General features: G+C 37.0%; 1 protein-coding gene across 1 annotated transcript in view; it reads right to left on the bottom strand.

Annotated features, from left to right (window-relative positions):
* Nucleotides 1–18,553, bottom strand: part of LOC143026287 (thymidylate kinase) — a 30,336-nt gene extending 11,783 nt beyond the window's left edge. Inside the window, exons 1-2 of the mRNA XM_076186414.1 lie at nt 18,105–18,553; nt 4,769–4,865 (exon numbers count right to left, since the gene is read on the bottom strand). Coding sequence (XP_076042529.1) covers nt 4,769–4,865; nt 18,105–18,450 — 443 coding nt within the window. The 5' untranslated portion in view covers nt 18,451–18,553. The remainder of the gene's footprint in view (nt 1–4,768; nt 4,866–18,104) is intronic.
* Nucleotides 18,554–19,171: the final 618 nt, after the last annotated feature.

Genomic DNA, 19,171 nt, shown 5'->3' with positions numbered 1-19,171 from the left:
TGCATTGTACCCACATTCTTTGGCTAAGTCACTCACCCGCACAACACACTTATGTTTTGCAATTATTTCATATTTTACCTCCATCAATTTTTTTTCTTTTCTTTTCTTTTCATTATCCTTGTCCTTACCTTTTTGGGGCCCATGGTTGTGCACAAAAATAAAAATAATAATACACAAAATAGGCACAAACATGACAAACAAACAGCAAAGGTGTAAATGAGAAGAAAACACACGAACTGAAGCATCGGGAATCATCAGGAGCCAAGCATACAGTCTGCCACCTACTGCTGAAGTTTCCACATCGTATCTCAAAATTTTTGTCATATGTTAGGGTGTAAATTTTCAAAAATTTAACATCATATCTCAAGCTATCACTGTATATGAATTTTTTTTTTCAGAAGGGTTGTCATTGAGCCAGAAGAAGCACAAAGCTCGTGGTAAGCTATCATATGCCATAAAACACGAACGAGAGCCAAGAGGTCAACTATGGTGTTTATATTAATAGCAAGGCAGAAAGTGAGGCTTCAAAACCTGAAACATAATCTGAGAAACATCTTCAAACATTAATGAATGAATTGAAATAGTCATTCCTGGATAGCAAATGTCATAATCACAAACAACAAATATTGACACTCTCCCCATACACAACTAAAGAAACTACAATTTTTTTCAAACTATAACATATATGAAGTGGCTTTACTATGGATGTGCTGTGTCTTGCGACACTGCTCCTGACCCAGGGCAGTGGGTGAGGTGCAGAGTTGACCCATCATCCAGGAGGAGCCAAGATAAGAGGGAGGGAGGGGGGGTGGATGGGAGTGGAGTATGTGTGGATAGAATGGGTGGGAGTATTTTATGCCTTTGTTTTTTTGCCTACCTCCCATGTAAGGTGGAAAAAGTCTTTGGTATATGTATGTACAACATATATGTTGAGAAAAAGCCATTTACTTGATCAGAAATTCCAATCATGAGCAAAGGAAAAATGGTATCAGAGGAGCATAAAGATTTAGTTAGAAGATTCTATGAGTTTGATGAAGTTGGTCATATGTGTCCTGGCCAAAAGGATTGTGTGAAACTCAACAGTGCTGAAGGTGCAAAAGCAGCTGGTTTTTGGGAATTTAAGAGATAATTGAACTATATAAAAATGATAAAAAGAATCTTAAAATAGGATTCTCCACATTTGCTAAATTATGGCCATTATATTGTGTACTTGCTGGTAGTAGTGGTACTTGTTCTTTCTGTGTCTGTACATATCATTAAAACCCAACATTACAGTTGGCTGCATTGGGAGAAAAAGGTCTCTCATACAAATATCTTATGGATTATAGTGTCTGCAGTACAGAAATAGAAGCTTGCAGTGTTAAATCAGCTCCAAATGAAATATCTTACAAGCAATGGGTGACCACTGTACGATGGTAGACAAAGTGGAGCCACTTCATGAATACTTATCATCACTAAGCAAATAAGTATCTTGCATGGTTCATCATCATTTTGTTGCACAGCAGCAATCACAATACTAACAGTTGAAAGAAACACAACCACCTCAGAACAAGGCAGTTATATTAGGTGATTTCTCGTAAAATTATTTTCATTGTCCAAGATGCTGCTCAGGGATTTCACTGGAACAAATCACAATGTACAGTTCACCCTTTTGTCATCTATATATTACAGATCATCTGAAGACCACAAACTTAACCATTTCAGTGTGTTTCTTATCTCCATCACTAAAACACAACACTATAACGGTTTACTCATTTTTAAAACAGTTTATGGACTATATCGATTAAGATGCCCACAACTGAAGGTGCACTATTTTTTGGACAGATGTGCTGGCCAATATACGAACATATACAACTTCACAAATCTGTTACCATGAAAAGGATTTTGGTTTGTCTTGTGAATGGCATTTTTTGGTACATCTCATGGCAAAAATGCATATCACGGGATTGGTGGAACAGTGAGGAGAGCTACTGCTTGTTCCAGTTTGCCGAGGACTACAAAGAGGCAAATTCTTACACCAGAAAACATGTTTCAATTCTATGAAGAACACTTGAGCAAGACAATAAAAAAATTCTTTGTAACCACATTTGATTTGAAAGATGGAGAACAACAGTTGGAATATCAATTCCATGACAGTATGGCTATTTGGGGAACTCAGAAATATCATAGATCTGTTCCCATAAACAAGGAAGAACTGATGGTGTATCCCATTTCAAGTGGCATTGGAGAGAAGAAATAAATAAAGTTCATTACTAATGAGCCTGCAATGGTTGATAATGTAAAATGTGTCAAACCAGAAAAGTATATTAGCTGCATTTATGACAGTCAAGTCTGGATTGGAATGGTGAACAAATATTGTGAGGAATTTGATGATTAATCAGTGAATTTTTACATCCATCTGGATCTTCAGGAGCAAGTGTATATCATTATCCATTAAATAAAGATTTATGTTCAGTGCCAGGACATCATATATTATCTGTCATGAGTTGTCCTAGACTAAGAGGAGGCAGCCAAATTAACTATATTTTTCTTCAGAAAGAAATTCATGAAAGTATTGAATATGCCAAACTTGTATCCAATACAATTTTAAGCTAACTTAATTTATATTTGTTGTAATTATGCTTATACTTGTGCAATATATAATGCTTATGCTTGTATGCAATTTATAAGTATATATGGTGTTCACTTATAAGTTTTTTATTGAAATAAAGGTAATAGATTGGATTAGGTACTTAAGTGTGAAAAATATGTACAGTTGATGGGCAACATATAAATAGCACTCACTTATGTGTTATATGAAAAATACTAGTATAAACAAAATGAATGGACCATAAATTTTCAGAAACATGTTTAGAGCCCTAAAACTACCCATAAACCAAATTCCAGCAAAATTGGGGAGATGAAGGTGTTAGCCACTTGTTGATCTGACAGAGAATGCCCAGTTGTTTTGAAGTTGCTGTGCATTGGTGAAAGCTTCGGTGTTCTGTTCTGGATTTGGTGTGGGAAGATCACCTGTGCAGAAGTTAAATGGTGCAGGTGAAAATATTGCTCCATAAGAACTCCACTGCAAAATCTTCTGGTTGTTTAGGTATACAGAACTCTCATTATCGACAGGGATTATGTTCTTGAAATAGCCACTGATAATATAACCATCGATACTGATACGTTCACATAATAGTAACTATTTATAGCCTTGTGCATGCCTCCATAGTCAAAGTATGCTAAATAAATGTACAAATATATAAAAGTAAATAAAAAAAAAAGTAAACTTATGATTCCATTAGTGAAGTGTTGAGTCCATACAGTGTACAGTATTACAGTATCCTCAGTAGAGTATGTACAGTATAGTCTTCTAATAGTACAATAAACTGTATCATTATTGTCCTCAATCCTTGGTAGGCCAGCAAATGATGAATGATGATAAATGATGATGAATGATGGTAGATGATAATGAATTGTGATGAACAAGGTTCACTCATCATCTGAGAAGCCTGACCGGTCAGATGGGAGCCATGGCGATAAAATATCCCAGTAAAAAGGAGTTGAAAGAGTGAAACAGATGGACACAAGAGCAAGATTACCAACACTATTGTGATCTAACTTGACCTCTTTGGCATGGCCCAGGCAAACCCCCATTCTTGTTATATCTAGCAATGACCTGCGCATGGCAATCTGTCTCACCATTATTCTGGTTAGGGGAGGTGGGCAGTTCTATTTTGAATCAATCAGTCTCTCCATTAGTCTGGATATAGTGGATAGTTGGGAGACTGGTCTACAGGATGCCAGGCTTTTGGGTGATTTGTTTGGTTTTAATATAGGGATTATACATGCTCTTTTCCAGATTACTGGAATGTTATTGTGCTTCAAGAGTGGCTCTGGTCCATAGGGGCATCTCAAAGGTCCATAAAGTATTGGTTACACATTACCATACAGTCAAATACCCGAGTATTGAGACTGGAGGCAAATGGGTGTTCAATAGGTGGTAGGTCGGTGTCTTGGTTGGCTACCTCCCTTGAGTGGGAAGAAACCTTTTCGTATACAATAGATTTATTTATTTTATCTATTTATTAATTTTTTTCAACTATGAGGTGAAGTCTTACTTATCTATACAATTTTTTCCCCATGGGATTTTCAGTACAGTAGGATGTATTTCAAAGTGTATAGTACCATAACAGTGAAAAAACTAGTGGACTTTTACATAAGACACATGAAAAGTCACATTTCTTTTGCCACAAATAGGGTGTGTAATTTTTTACATGGGAATGACTATTATACAAGTGGATATTTTGTAACAAGATGTATCCATTCTAACTTGAACCAATTACAAACATTGTAAATGATCATCTTCATCAAAATACCAATATGTGATGACACACAAGTCTATTCCCAATGATGTAAGTTTCTTATTCCTGCACTTTCAAAACTTGTTCTATTTTCATCATCCTTTGGTCAATAGGATAGATATTTACTTAACAAGTAGTTATGGATGAACAATGGCCTGAAACAAAATCTAAAACTTATATTCAACCAGTCTGTTAACCCAACCCATAAGAATGCAAATCTCATCACAAATATATTTCCCAACCACAGAAAATTATTAATCTAAATACTAACCATAGACACATCTTAAAACATTGGCTTTACATGAACACAGACATCCCATGGACTAACATGCTTAATGTACCGTACACATTTTTGTATCAATATATTATTTTTCCTGTCAATTTCAATAATTTCTAATATGTACAACACAACAAAAAATAAATACCTGTTTGCTGAAAATAACAAATGGATGGCATGATCTTCTAGATTGTCTGCACAACTAAGATACTGGTTGATGATCCTTCCTATCTTGGTGCTTCTTTCTGGAATTAAATTAAGACAAACTCAAACTCGGGGTAAAAATGGATCAACCATACCAAGAACCTTTCCAATTTTGTTTTTCTTTTTAGAAAATAAATATGTTTGAGATGAAATGCCTGAAAAGTATGGCAGGGATTACTAGGCTGGATAGAGTGAGAAACGGGGTGAGGAGAGCAGGAGTGGAAAGAATTGGAAGATAGGGTTGAAAAGAAACTCAAAAAGAATAGCTATAGAAGAGATCTGAAAAAGAATAGTTTCCCACACAGAGTGGTGGATGTCTGGAACAAATTGGACAAGGCAACAGTGTATGCAAAAATCATACAAGAATTTAATAACAAACTAGATGCTGAAAAATACAAAGACGGGTCATTGCTCCCTTCTCTTATAATACTTAGTAAATGCAATTAGGTAAATGCATATACCAAAGGCTTTTTCTCCCTTACAACGGAGGTAACCATAAAACAAAGTAGAGTAGTAGAGCTTGTGTGAGTGAATGGTTTGTGGTAAAGGTGGGACTTCGTTAGGGAAGTTATGGGTCATGTTGCCTTGGCTGTTCAATTTTACATGGATGGGGTGATGTGAGAGGGTAGGGTAGTGGGTCAGGGATTGGAGATGGTTTAAGAAAACAGAGAAAAGTGGGAGATAAGCCAGCTGTTGTTTGCTGATGACATTGTGCTTGTAGCAGGATTAGATGAGGGATTGAGGAGGTTAGTGACAGTTTGGGAAGGTGTGCAAAAGAAGAAAATTGAAGATAAATGTGGGTAAAAGTAAGGTGATAAGATGTACAAGGGGAGAAAGTGGCAGCAGATTGGAATTGAGTATTAAGGGTGAGAGACTGGGGGAAGTGAATAGTTTTAAATACTTGGGTGTGAATGTAGCAGGAAAGAGAGGAGTGGAGGTACAGGTAGAATGTAGATTGAGAGAAGAGAGTAAATGCCTTGGGGGATTAAAAAGTGTAATGAGAAATAGACATTTGGGAATGGATACTAAAAGGACATTGTATTTACCTAGTTGTATCTTATGGGAAGGGGAGCTAAGCTCATGGTGTCCAGTCTTTGTATCTCTCCATATCCAGTTTGCTCTTATATTCTTGTTTTGTTTTTGCCGTTTTTGCACACACTTTTTTTTTCATCTAATTTGTTCCATACATCCACCACTCTGTGGGGAAAGCTGTTCTTTTTCAGGTCTCTTCTATAATTGTCCTTTTTAAGCTTCTTTCTATGTCCTCTTGTGTTTCTCTCATCCCAAATTAATAAATCTTCTCTATCAAGGACTTCCATGCCTTTCACAATTCTGTAGATGGTCAGCAAGTCACCTCTTTCTCTTCTCTATTCCAGAGTCAGCAACTCCAATTTTAACAATCTTTCTTCATATTATAGTTTTGTATGAAGGAGTGATTGTGCCAACAGCACTGTACGGGGCAGAAACATGGAACATAAGAGAGGAGGACTTTGAATGTTTGAGATGAGGTGCCTCAGAAGTATGATTGGAGTTACTAGGCTGGATAGAGTGAGAAATGAGGAGGTGAGGAGAACTGGGGTTGGAAGTGAGTTGGGAGATAAGGCTGATGAAAGAGTATCGGGATGGTTTGGACACATGGAAAGAATGAAGAAAGACTAGTAAAAGAGGTGTGGAAGGAGTGAACATGAGGGGGTGACCTAGGATGAGATGGATGGATGGGATAAAAGGGGCATTAGGAAAGAGGGGAATGTCTGTTGAGGAAGGGCAGCAGAGGACAGAAGATAGGGGTGAATGGAGAATGGTTGTGTATGAATGATGCTGTGATGCATGAGGGGGAATACATGGGTGATGGGGGTGAGGGAGTACGTGTGAGAAATAAATTGACACATCCCACACTGATGCAATGGTTCATTTTTAGAAGTGCTCACTGATGCCATGTAGTAATAGGAAATTAAATATTAATTTTGTAAATTATCACACATCAATGCAATATACATTTTTCTTGGTGAAAATATATAACAGAAAAAATGGCAACTGCTTGAGTTACCATTTTTGTTTTGATAGATGTGGAGGTCGAAGAGATTAAAGTAATAAATTTGTCTAACTTAACCAGCATTAAGTAATGCAGTACCTGTAATTCTCGAGGTCATCAGGAGGTCATCCAGTTAGACTGCAGGATCTAGAGGAGTTTCATAGTTTGAAGAAAAGCATGAAGCTCAGCTCTGTAGCATTGTTTTAGAAAATATGTAGCATGGTGACATCACTTGGAGTGGAAGAATACCCAGTAAACAACATCAATGCCATTTAAGAGACAGGACTGAACAGACAACCACATGGCATCTTGAACCTATCGTCACATCTCTGTTCAGTAGTGCATTTGTTTTTAACAAGATTTCTTGTTTTTTATTTCTACCAAGAAAAATGTATATTACATTGATGTATTATAATTAACAAAATTAATATTTAAGTTTCTATTGCTATATTGCATTTGGAAGTTCCAAGGACACGTGTCAGCCACTGTGGGGCTGTGGGTTTTCCATTCATTGAAACTCAGATAATTTTTTGGTGGAAGGTAAGTTGAGAATTGAGAACATATGGAGAAAGAAGAAAAGGACAGAAGGTAGGGAGGTGCTTAGAGTAAACTGCTTAAATGAGAAAGAAAAGAAGGAGTATAAGAAGCAGCAGTGAGAAGGGTGGAAGAGAGTAAAGGATAGAGTAGAACTAGGAGTGATACTCCCCCAGGTAGGCGTAGCTCCTCCTTGGGGATCGGTGCCATCTGCGTAGAGCTGATGGCCAGGGGTGGTTGCTGCTGATTGGCCCCCAACTCTTGGGGTTGGGGGGTGGTCCCACGACGTAGACGTTGCAGCTCCAGGACCTTGCAGCTCCAGGACCTCCTAATCTCAGTGAGACACACCACAACACCCTTCAAATCATACAAAACAAAGCCCTAAAAACAATTACAGGCTGCACAAATACATCACCTACAGACCATTTACACCATGAAACAAAAGTCCTCAAAGTCAAGGACCACCTCGACATGAGAGGCACACAAACACTTGCTGCAGCCACCACAAACACATCACACCCGCTACACTACATAGCAGAACACCCACACACACCAAGAAACATTAAAACTACACCCAAAGACCTTTATTACGCACAGATACTCTCTTCTCTTCCTCCACAACCACCAAATACCAGCCTCCGGAAACATATTCATAATCATATCACTCACCGCTCCATTAACACACTGAAAGACAACACACTGCTGCATGCCAGACCCCCTGATATCCACCCTTCTGAATCCTCTCTCCCACGAAAGGACAGAGTACACTTGGCCAGACTGCGATGCGGTCACCACCCAGCACTTCTAAGCTACCAGAAGAGGCTGGACGACCGTGTTGTGAACAGCTGCCCAGGATGTAACACTTCACCCCATACCATACAACACATAATGGAAGACTGCATTATACACAATCATGCACGCAAACAACACAACATACACTCTATAAAGGATTTGTGGGAAAACCCAGTTTCAGCTGTGGCCTTCCTTGGGGAGACGGGACTGCTCGGACAGACAGTCTAGGGAACGACAACAACAACAACAACAACTAGGAGTGAAGGGGGAATGGGGATGTTTTAAAAAGGAAATCACAAGGTGTGGAAAGTGTGTGTGGAACAAGGAGAACAGGAGGAATTAGAAGGAAGGGTAGCACGTGGTGGGATGATGAAGCACAGAAGGTTGTCAAAGAAAAGAAATGAGCATTCACAGATTGGTTGCAAAATAGGATGTGAGAATCATATGAGAGGTACAAAGAAAAGAGAAGTAAAACATAAGATAAAGGAAGCAAAAAAGAAAGATGTGAAATGAGGGAAGAGTATGACAAAAAATTTTGAAAGTAGTAAAAAGATGTTTTAGAAGGAGAGGCGAATCAAATAGAGAAGAAAAGGTAAAAGGTGCAGATGGAGAGATAATGGAAGAGGCAGTGGTAAAAGAGGATGGGCAGAGTATTTTAAGGAGCTGTTAAATATGAAGGAGGATTGGGAGGGAAATGTAGTGGGAGACACTAAGAAAATGACTGTGAAGGAGGAGGAAAATGTTGGAGAAATAAGAAAAGATGAGGCTAAAGCAGTTATTAAAATGATGAGAGCAGGTAATGCACCCAGGTTATATTGGTGTCATGTGGAATGTCTATAAAAAGGGAGATAGTGGACTGGCTGGTAATGTTGATTAATATTTGTCTAAAAGAGGGTAGTGTGTTGGAGGACTGGAGGAATGCCTGTATGGTTCTGCTTTACAAGGAAAAAGGGGACAAGTGTGAGTGTAATAGTTTCAGAGGGATCAATTTGTTGAGTGTAGTTGGGAAGGCTTATGGGAGGATTTTGAGAGGACTGGGTGGGGATCAGAGGGAGTAATTGGTGAGGAACAGTGTGGGTTTAGGAAAGGTAGGGGTTGTGTGGATGAGATATGAGAAAGTTTAAGGAAAAGGTAAGGGCATTTTTTTGGGCCTTTATGGATTTGGAAAAGACTTAGACAGGGTAGACAGGAGGGCACTGTGGGAGGTATTGCAGATATATGGGATAGGAAGAAAGTTGTTAAGAGCAGTTGAGAATTTTTATAGGAGTAGTAGAACCTGTGTTAGAATTAGAAATGGAGAGAGTGAGTGGCTCGAGGTAAAGGTAGGACTTTGCCAGGGACGTGTCGTGTTGCCATGGCTGTTCAATTTATACAGAAATGGGGTGGTGTGAGAGGTAAATGCAAGGGTAATGGGGCAGGGATTAGAGATGGTTAAAGAAAATGGAGAAAAATAGGAGATAAGCCAGTTGTTGTTTGCTAATAATACTGCACTTGTAGTAGGATCAGAGGAGGGATTAAGAAAGTGATGGATTTTGGGAGGGTGTGCAAAAGAAGGAAGTTGAAGACAAATGTGGATAAAAGTAAGGTGATAACATGTACAAGGGGAGAGGATGGCAGCACACTGGAGATGAGTATTAACCCCTTCAATACGATGACGCCTACATAGGCGTCATGAGGAGCAAGTGGGTACGCGAGGATGCCGATGTTGGCATCTTGATTATATATATTGTAGTTGTACCTGCGTGACCCCCATACTCTGTAAACTGGCTTCATCATATTTTCTATGGTTATCAAAATTCACGGGTGAAAGACAATGAGCAATATACAGCGGTAACTTTATTTTTTATAATGCGAGTATTATGACACAACATCGCACCTCTGGCAGCTAATGCTGCCCGCGAGATTTTGGCCCGGAGTGAAGGGGTTAAGTGTGAAAGGCTGGAAGTGGATAACTTTATATACTTGGGGGCTAATGTGGCAGGAAAGGGAGGAGTAGAGGTGGAGGTAGAATGTAGATTGAGAGAAGCACGTAAATGTCTTGGGGGATTAAAAAGTGTAATGAGAAATAGACATTTGGGAATAGATGCTAAGAGGAGATTGTATGAAGGGGTGATTATGCTGACAGCACTGTATGAGCCAGAAATATGGAACACAGGAGAGGAAGAATTTACATGTGTTTGAAATTAAATGCCCGAGAAGTATGGTAGGGGTTAATTGCTGGATATAGTGAGGAACAAGGAGGTGAGGAGAAGAGCAGGGTATGAAAAGGAGATGGAAGATAGGGTTAATGAAAGACTATTGGGATGGTTTGGACACATGGAAAGAATGAATGAAAAAAATTAGTAAAAGAAAAGTGGAGGGCAGAGATGGATGGAGTGAACATGAGGGGGTGACCAAGGATAAGATGGATGGGGTGAAAGGGGCTTTGGGAAAGAGGGGGATGTCTGTTGAGGAAGGACGGGAGAAGAGAGAAGATAGGGGCGAGTGGAAAATGGTTGTGTATGGATAATGCTGTGATGCATAGGTAATGGGTGAAAGAATGGGGGGGGTTAGGGAGTAGGTATGAATGATATTTTGACACAGCCCAATAGGGATTTCTCCCCATCTTCTCTTTTTCTGCATGAGGAGATGGAGTGGGGGTCATCGAGTAGATGAAATGGCCTTGCTGTGAATGTGCTGTGTCTTGCTGCTTTGCTTCTGACCCAGGGCAGTGGGCTAGACACACAGATGATCTGTCATCATGGAGCCAAGAAAAGAGGGAGGGGTGGTGAATTGGTAAATGCGAGTGAAGTATGTGGGGATGAAATGGGCGAGAGTAGATTTATGCCCTTGATTTTACCTACCTCCCTTGCAAAGGGTAAAAAGCCCTTGGTATATCTATGAAACTTGAGGCAACAGCTGACTGATTAATACACTCATACTTACCACTGTCAAAATATCAGCTCTTAATATAGGAGATCATGTCAGGTCAGGTCAAGTTAAGAATGACAAAAAATATACAACCTTTGAATACTCATTAGAAAATTAAATTATGCTATCATTGTTTTTGATGATTTTCTAATAAAAGTAATTTGGTAAATTATAACCTACAATAAAAAAAATCTCTAACAAGCAATATACCAGTTCTATCATTATGAAACTTAATGTGCTCTGTTTATTTTCTAATGAATATAATTTCCATGATAAAATGCAACTGCAAAATACAAAACAAAAACAAACAGATTATCATGAAAACATGCTTATTGGTTTGGGTAAGCTGGGTTTGTATGAGCAAAATATGGCTAGACACAATACACAATGATCTGGATAATAACTGATATGGTGTGGAGACCTAGTCAAAGAATCAAGGTCCAAATAGCTATGGACCTGCTCCTCTCTTTAATAAAAGGAACTAATCATTTGTTTCATACATAAAAATAGAAGGTAAATTTTTAGAATTGCACACCTGCATGATATAGCATTAGAAAATTGAATATTAATTTTAGAAATTATGTTACACCAATGTAATATACATTTTTCTAGGCAGAAATCAATAACAGGAAAAGTTGCTAAAAGTGATACACTAACAAATGGAGCTGCAGTGACTGCTTGAGATGCTATTTTTGTTTTGATAGATGCAGGTCCAAGAAATTAAGGTATGATAAATTCATCTATTCTAACCTAACCTACCTTACCTACATTTAGTAATGTGGTACCTGTAATTCTAGAGGTTATCAGGGTTGTCATTGTCACGTGCACTTCTTTGACCTCCACATCCATCAAAACAAAGATGGTATCTGGGTAAATCCATATGAAACCTACCAATTTTTTTGCAAATTTGAACCTCACCGTCACCGATTTTTATGAAATTCGGTATGCATGTAGAACTCGGTAAGGCAAATTGATTGAGACTAGTCTCACGTTTCTATCTTTTATAGAACCAGAATTATGGTTTCCGACCATTTTGAGAAAAATCTAAATTTTGAAGGTACGGCCTAATTTCAAACATGCATAACTTTGTTAGTTTTTGTCGTAGAACATTCGTTCATATGTCATTGTAAAGCTAATGAGTAGCTCTGCAACTTTTATTCTATTCATATTTTACCTATGAGGTCAAATAAAAAAGTTCCATTTGACCTTGACCTTTGACCTTGAATAACAAAAAACACGCCATCTTCGATTTTTTTCATTTTTTGTACAAATATTCACCATCATCTTAATAACCTTCATGCCAAATTTGATAGTGGGACATTCATGGGATCAGAAGTTACAGGCACTTAAATAACTATAGGTATAAGAAAATTTTGGTATTTTTTGATCTGTATTATTTCAAAAAATTCATATCTCGGTTATTTTTCATCACAAAACGTTCACTAATATACCATTTTAAAGCTGATGATTAGCTCTACATCTTTCATTCTATGCATTTTCTACCTAAAAGGTCAAATAAAAAAGTTGTCTAACCTTACAAAAACTTTTTTTTGTGGGGTACAAAACTTCACTACTTACCTTATTGTATTCAATATCCAGGTATACAAACTGCTTGTGTATAGGATTTGTATATCTAAATTTTTTATCTAATATTAAATAAATAAAATATAATATTTATAAATAAAATATCTAATATTTTGTATATCTAAATTTTTTTTATATCCTTTTTACAGATAAAATATTTACCCACCAACAGAAATAAGTTTAAAAATGCTTGGAAGAAGTTTTAAATTCAAGAAAGTGTGTTGTAATCCTATCAACCTTCATGATGATGATCCTAATAAGAAAGGAAATCGGCAAATGTCAGAAGACTTTGTGGCAAAGAACATTGCATTTAACCTTACAGAAGGTTATTATATTTGTGACAAATGCAGGAAAGAAATTACGAAAAGAAGTCGAGAATTACAAACTACTGAAATAGAAAATGAACCAGCAACAGTCCCTGAAACAACAGATAATGAATCATCATCTTCTTCAGATAAAAGGTCGGAAGATGATGTTTTTGTTGACAAAGATACTGACCTGAAAGCACTTAATGAGTCTCTATCAATCATTGGAGAGTCACCAGTAAAAAAACAAAGACTTGAAAAAGGAATTTACTATAAGGAAGAAAAAGCCAAGAAAATCCAAGATAATATTTGCAGTAAATTACAAATTGGTTCAGCACCATCAACATCAAAAGACCATACAACAGCATCTGCCTCTCACGTTACAAATGCAGATGAAGAAATTGTTATTCAGCTAAAAGAAAAATTTAATACAACAGAAAAACGTTCAGAAAAACTCTTCAGATTTTGACTGTTCTTCCAAAAAGCTGGAGCAGATCAAAAATCCAGGAAGAGTTCAAGGTGACCCAATATATGGCTAGACAAGCAAAAAACTTAGTAAAAGAAAAAGGTTTCATGGCTCTCCCAAACAAAAGATTACCAACTTTCTCAAAAGAAACTGAAAACATTATCTTACATTTCTACAAATCTGAGGAAATAAGTAGGATTATGCCAGGAAAGAAAGATTATAAATCTGTCAGGAAAGGAGGATTTAAGGTACAAGAACAGAAACATCTAATTCTTTGTAACCTCAGGGAAGCATACAAATTATTGAAAACAAAACATCCTTCCTTAAAGGTAGGGTTTTCAAAATTTGCAGAACTTAGGCCAAAGGAATGCATATTGGCAGGCAGAGCTGGAACACATAGTGTATGTGTATGCACCATCCACCAGAATATTAAGCTGATGATAGTAGGATCCGGGCTTTCTTGTTGTACAGAAGGTGAAGAGATTCATTTGAGTGATTACACAAGTTGCTTAGCTGCTACTACTTGCAATGAAAAGTCAATTGACTGTTTTTTTCATCAGTGTTCTGATTGCAACTCTCTCTCGAATAATTTTGCTGAATATTTAGAGACAATTTTTGAAAAACACATGATTGATGACATTTCATATAAAAGGTGGATTTCTACAGATCGAACAACATTAGAAACCATCAGTAAATCTGTAAATGAGTTTATTGAAGAATTTTGTTCTAATCTTAAATTATTGAAACGGCATGATTATATTGCAAAGCATCAATCGCAATTTTGCGCTGAGAAAAAGAGAACATTAGGTGATGGAGAAATGTTGATTTTGGCAGATTTTGCTGAAAATTACTCATTCATTTTACAAGATGCAGCTCAGGGGTTTCATTGGAATAATGCACAAGCTACATTACACCCCTTTGTATGCTATTATAAAGATGAGGAAGAGCTTAAACATCTAAATGCTGTAATTATTTCTGATTGTTTACACCACGACACCATTGCAGTACATTTATTTCAAAAAAAAGTTATAGAAATTTTGAAAACAAAAATTCCTGGAGAAATAAATAAATTGATTTATTTTTCAGATGGTGCTGCCTCCCAGTATAAAAATTTTAAAAATGTCATAAACTTGTGTCATCATGAAAAGGACTTTGATATGAAAGCAGAATGGCATTTTTTTGCCACTTCACATGGCAAAGGACCATGTGATGGGTTGGGTGGAACTATTAAAAGATTAGCAGCAAAAGCTAGTCTGCAGAGAGCCTACAACAACCAAATCATGACACCAAGACAACTCTATGAATTTGGAAAAGAAAACATTCCAGGCATACATTTTTTATATGCCTCTCAAGAAGAATGGTCTAAAGAAAAAACATTACTGGAAGAAAGATTTAACATCGCTTGCACAATACCAGGCACTCAGAAACTGCATAGCTTTGTTCCAACATCTCTGTCAGAACTCAAAGTAAAATTTGTATCAAATAGCACTGATGATAAAACCGTAAGAATACGTAAACAGACCAATTTCATATTTGAAGAAATCAAAGGATTTGTGACAGCAATGTATGACCAAAAATGGTATTTGGCATGTGTCCTAGAAACATATTCAGATTTAATGGAAGTAAAACTAACATTTTTGGAACCTAATGGACCTTCTCCTTCTTTCAAATATCCACGAATACCAGATATTTTAATTGTACCAGAGAAGGACATTTTAAGCATTGTAGATCCACAAACTGCAACAGGAAGAACATACAATCTCTCTGATAAAGAAATTAAAAAAGCATCTGAATTATTAAATGAAAAATTATCTTAATAATCATTAAAATCCAGGGTGGGTGGAGGGACCTGTGGCTTTTTCTGCTGAGCTATCAGGGGTGGCCCCTTAGGCGATGGGGATACCAAATTGTGTACAATTTGGTAGTGGCTTTGCCACCATAGCAGACATGCTCAGTCATGAGTATGATACTTTAATAGTATGATAAGTTTTAAATAGTCAGGTATTTAGTGTAAAATTAATTAGGTAGAATTACAATTTACAAACAATAAAACACAAAATGACGGCATTTTAAATTTTTCAAGGTCAGTGGTCGTTCACAACTTTTTTATTTGACCTTGAAGGTAAAAAGTGCATAGAATAAACGTTGTAGAGCTAATCATTAGCTTTAAAATGGTATGTTAGTGAACATTTTATGATTAAAAATAACCGAGATTTGAATTTCTAAAAATAATACATATAAAAAAATACCAAAATTTTCTTATACCTATAGTTATTTAAGTGCCTGTAACTTCTGATCCCCTGTATGTCCCACTATCAAATTTGGCATGAAGGTTATTAAGATGATGGTGAATATTTGTACAAAAAATGAAAAAAATCGAAGATGGCGTGTTTTTTGTTATTCAAGGTCAAAGGTCAAGGTCAAATGGTACTTTTTTATTTGACCTCATAGGTAAAAAATGAATAGAATAAAAGTTGCAGAGCTACTCATTAGCTTTACAATGACATATGAACGAATGTTCTACGAAAAAATCTTACAAATTTTTTCATGTCTGATATTAGGCAGTACATTCAAAATTTAGATTTTTCTCAAAATTGTCGGAAACCATAATTCTGGTTCTATAAAAGATAGAAACGTGAGACTAGTCTCAATCAATTTGTCTCACCGAGTTCTACTTGCACACCAAATTTCATCAAAATCTGTGACAATGAGTTATAAGTCATTGGTAGGTTTCATATGGAATGACCCATCTCACTTTTAGCAACTACTTCCATTAATGATTGAAAAAAAAAAAAAAAAAAAAAATCTAAAGCTACATCATGCAAGTGTGCACTTCTATAAAAAAAAAAAAAATTGAAATATAATTCATGCATTAGCATACATTCTAAAAACAAAAATTAACTATTACATGTCACAACTTATGAAATAGTATTTGCAGTGGCTATTTTTATGACAAGTCGTAAGAATAGTCCTCAGGCTATTCTTATGACACTGAACTGCACACAGAAAGAGGTATGAAAATCACACCCAAAGCCCATGTAAAAAGCCTGGGCATTCACTTAAAAGATGATGCCACTTTCCAGCACCACATCATGCAGTCAATGAAAAGAGCAAGAGGGATGGCCAGCTGGGTCCTAAGGACTTTCTCCTCAAGAGAGGTTCAAGTGATGCTTACCCTCTGGAAGTCGCTTATTCAACCGATCCTGGACTATTGTAGCCAACTCTGGTCGCCACACAAATGCGGAGACATCCAGATGCTTGAAGCTGTCCAAAAGAACTACACCAGGCACATCAAAGGGATGCAAGATCTCAACTATTGGGATCGCCTGGGAGCACTAGGTCGGTACTCTCAACAAAGGAGAAGAGAAAGATACAGGGCCATTTACACATGGAAAATCCTAGAGGGACTTGTTCCAGACCCCACACCCTCAACAATCAAGCCATACCACAGTGTAAGGCATGGGCATAAGTGTGAGAGACAAACTCTCCCATCAAGAGCCCCGGAAAGGATTAAGACCCTACTGGCAACCAGCCTAGGCCATGAGGGTCCAAAAATCTTCAACGCCCTCCCAAAAGAGGTGAGAGAGAAAACTAAATACTCAGTGGACAGCTTCAAACATGCACTGGACAGGTTCCTGCGGAAGGTGCCAGACAAGCCTCCAGTGCCAGGCTACACTACCATCAGTAAGTTCTCTCCAAACTCACTACCAGACCAACTGACCCTCGCGAGGAAGGACAACAGGACTGGCAGCAGCGGTAGTCCACTACGGCTGTGAGGATTGACCTTAGAACTTCACTAAGTAAGTATAGCACCCTCCATCGTGAACTTTTGAACTAAATTCAAAATGGCTGCCACTAATTTCAAATTACTTGCAGCAGGTGCAGAATTTGATTCATTTGCAGCTCTAAAAGAATAGATTTCCAGCTGGGAAAAGTCTAATAATGTAAATCTTTTTACCAGGAACTTTAGAATAATAATTTTAGCTACTAAACGTGCCCCTAACAGAAGTTTCAAACCAGAGCTGCTGTATTTTTCAATAGATTATTGCTGTCAGCTTGGAGGTAGAAAATACCTGCGGAAATCTACTACTGGGACACAACCAAATCAAATGTCAGTAAGAACTAAACTTCTGTCTACTCCAAGACATCTTCATATTATTTCATACGTCATTAGCAACTTAAGATAAATTTGCAAATTTAAAAAAAATTAAAACAACATTACTGGGAGGATTATTAGATTAGGTTAGGTTAGGTTATTGTTGTAAATATTTAGTTCAAAAGTTCACGACTACTGTGTGGAACCAACTCCCTGCCTAGGTTGTTGAAGCGATAAAACTACATTTAAAAACCACCTTGATAGCCACTGGGAAAACCAAGATTTCAAATTTGACCCGACCAAACCGCCACCACAGTCTGGTCAATGCACTGAACATCATGTGAGCGCAGCATAGGGTCGTCACCGACTGGTCTGCGGCGTCTGCCATATGTACTTAAGTGTTATCATAAAAATAGCCTGAGGACTATTCTTATGACTTGTCATAAAAAGTAAAAAACACCCACTGCCAATAGATAGACTAGTATTTTGAAATAAAAGCATATCTATTGCTGGTCAATGGATTATCACAGTATGAAAAATGGAATATAACTCATATCTTACCAGGAAATCTCATAAACTTGATTTTGATACCGTCGTCTGTCAATGATTTGATTAGTTTCTGTGCCTGAGTTGTTTTACCTGCCCTGTCACATCCTTCCAGCACTATCAGCGCTCCCCTTTGTTTTTCATTTGTTTCATTACTCCCCGTCATATTTACACACGAAGTGGTATGAATATTTGTTGTGTTACCAGCCCTCTTGAAAAACACTGTATACTCATGTACCGCACTCACACGGTCTGTGCTACTGCTGCCATTGAGCTTATTGCGTTGCTGAATGTCAGTAAAAAACATTGTTTGTAGACATCTCCTTTTTGTTATTCGTGAAAACTTTACCAAATTATACATATTGCCTTGTCATTTACGTGGGTCAGATAATTTCCCATTACCTTACCATTTAAAACAAATATTGTTCAATTTAAAACCGTCTTTGTATAACGATCGTGTTAACTTTGTAAGCAACTCTGACATATCCACTTTTTTCATATTTTACTTTAGTTCAAAAGTTAACATAATTCTAAATTAGAGAAATGATAACAACTTGTTATCATTTCTCTAACTTAGAGTTATGTAACAAGTCTGAATACGTTTGAATTGGAGCCAACCTGCAATCACTTAAATTTTGGCGGCTATTTCTATTGTAGGGGTACTTTTTATGTTTTTCCTTCAACATGAATTTCTATTAGAACATCCTGTATGAATATACAATGAATTAAGTTTTATAATATAATATAATACAATATATATAATATTAATATAATGTAATATAACAATATATGATACATACATATTATATATTTATTATATGAATAATTATTAGTTAACACAAGTTTATTGTAAATATTTGTCTTATTAAATTATCAAGGCATTATCATAATGATTATAAATGTATTCATATTCTTCCTGGTGCTTTCGGAGGACTAATGAACTGGGGAGGAGCTAAGCCATCAGATAGCCCCTCGTGTATACGGGCTTTATTAGATTAAAAGTATCAGACGGTATTGGCCAAGTATGTGGAGAACACATACAGAGAACCTGCAAACCTATTTGTCACCAGCAGGGCGGAGAA

The sequence above is a fragment of the Oratosquilla oratoria genome, chromosome 6 (genome assembly GCF_046742065.1).
Source record: "Oratosquilla oratoria isolate Oo_2021 chromosome 6, ASM4674206v1, whole genome shotgun sequence".
Taxonomy (NCBI): Eukaryota; Metazoa; Arthropoda; class Malacostraca; order Stomatopoda; family Squillidae; genus Oratosquilla; species Oratosquilla oratoria.
This window is presented reverse-complemented; position numbering and strand designations above follow the sequence as displayed.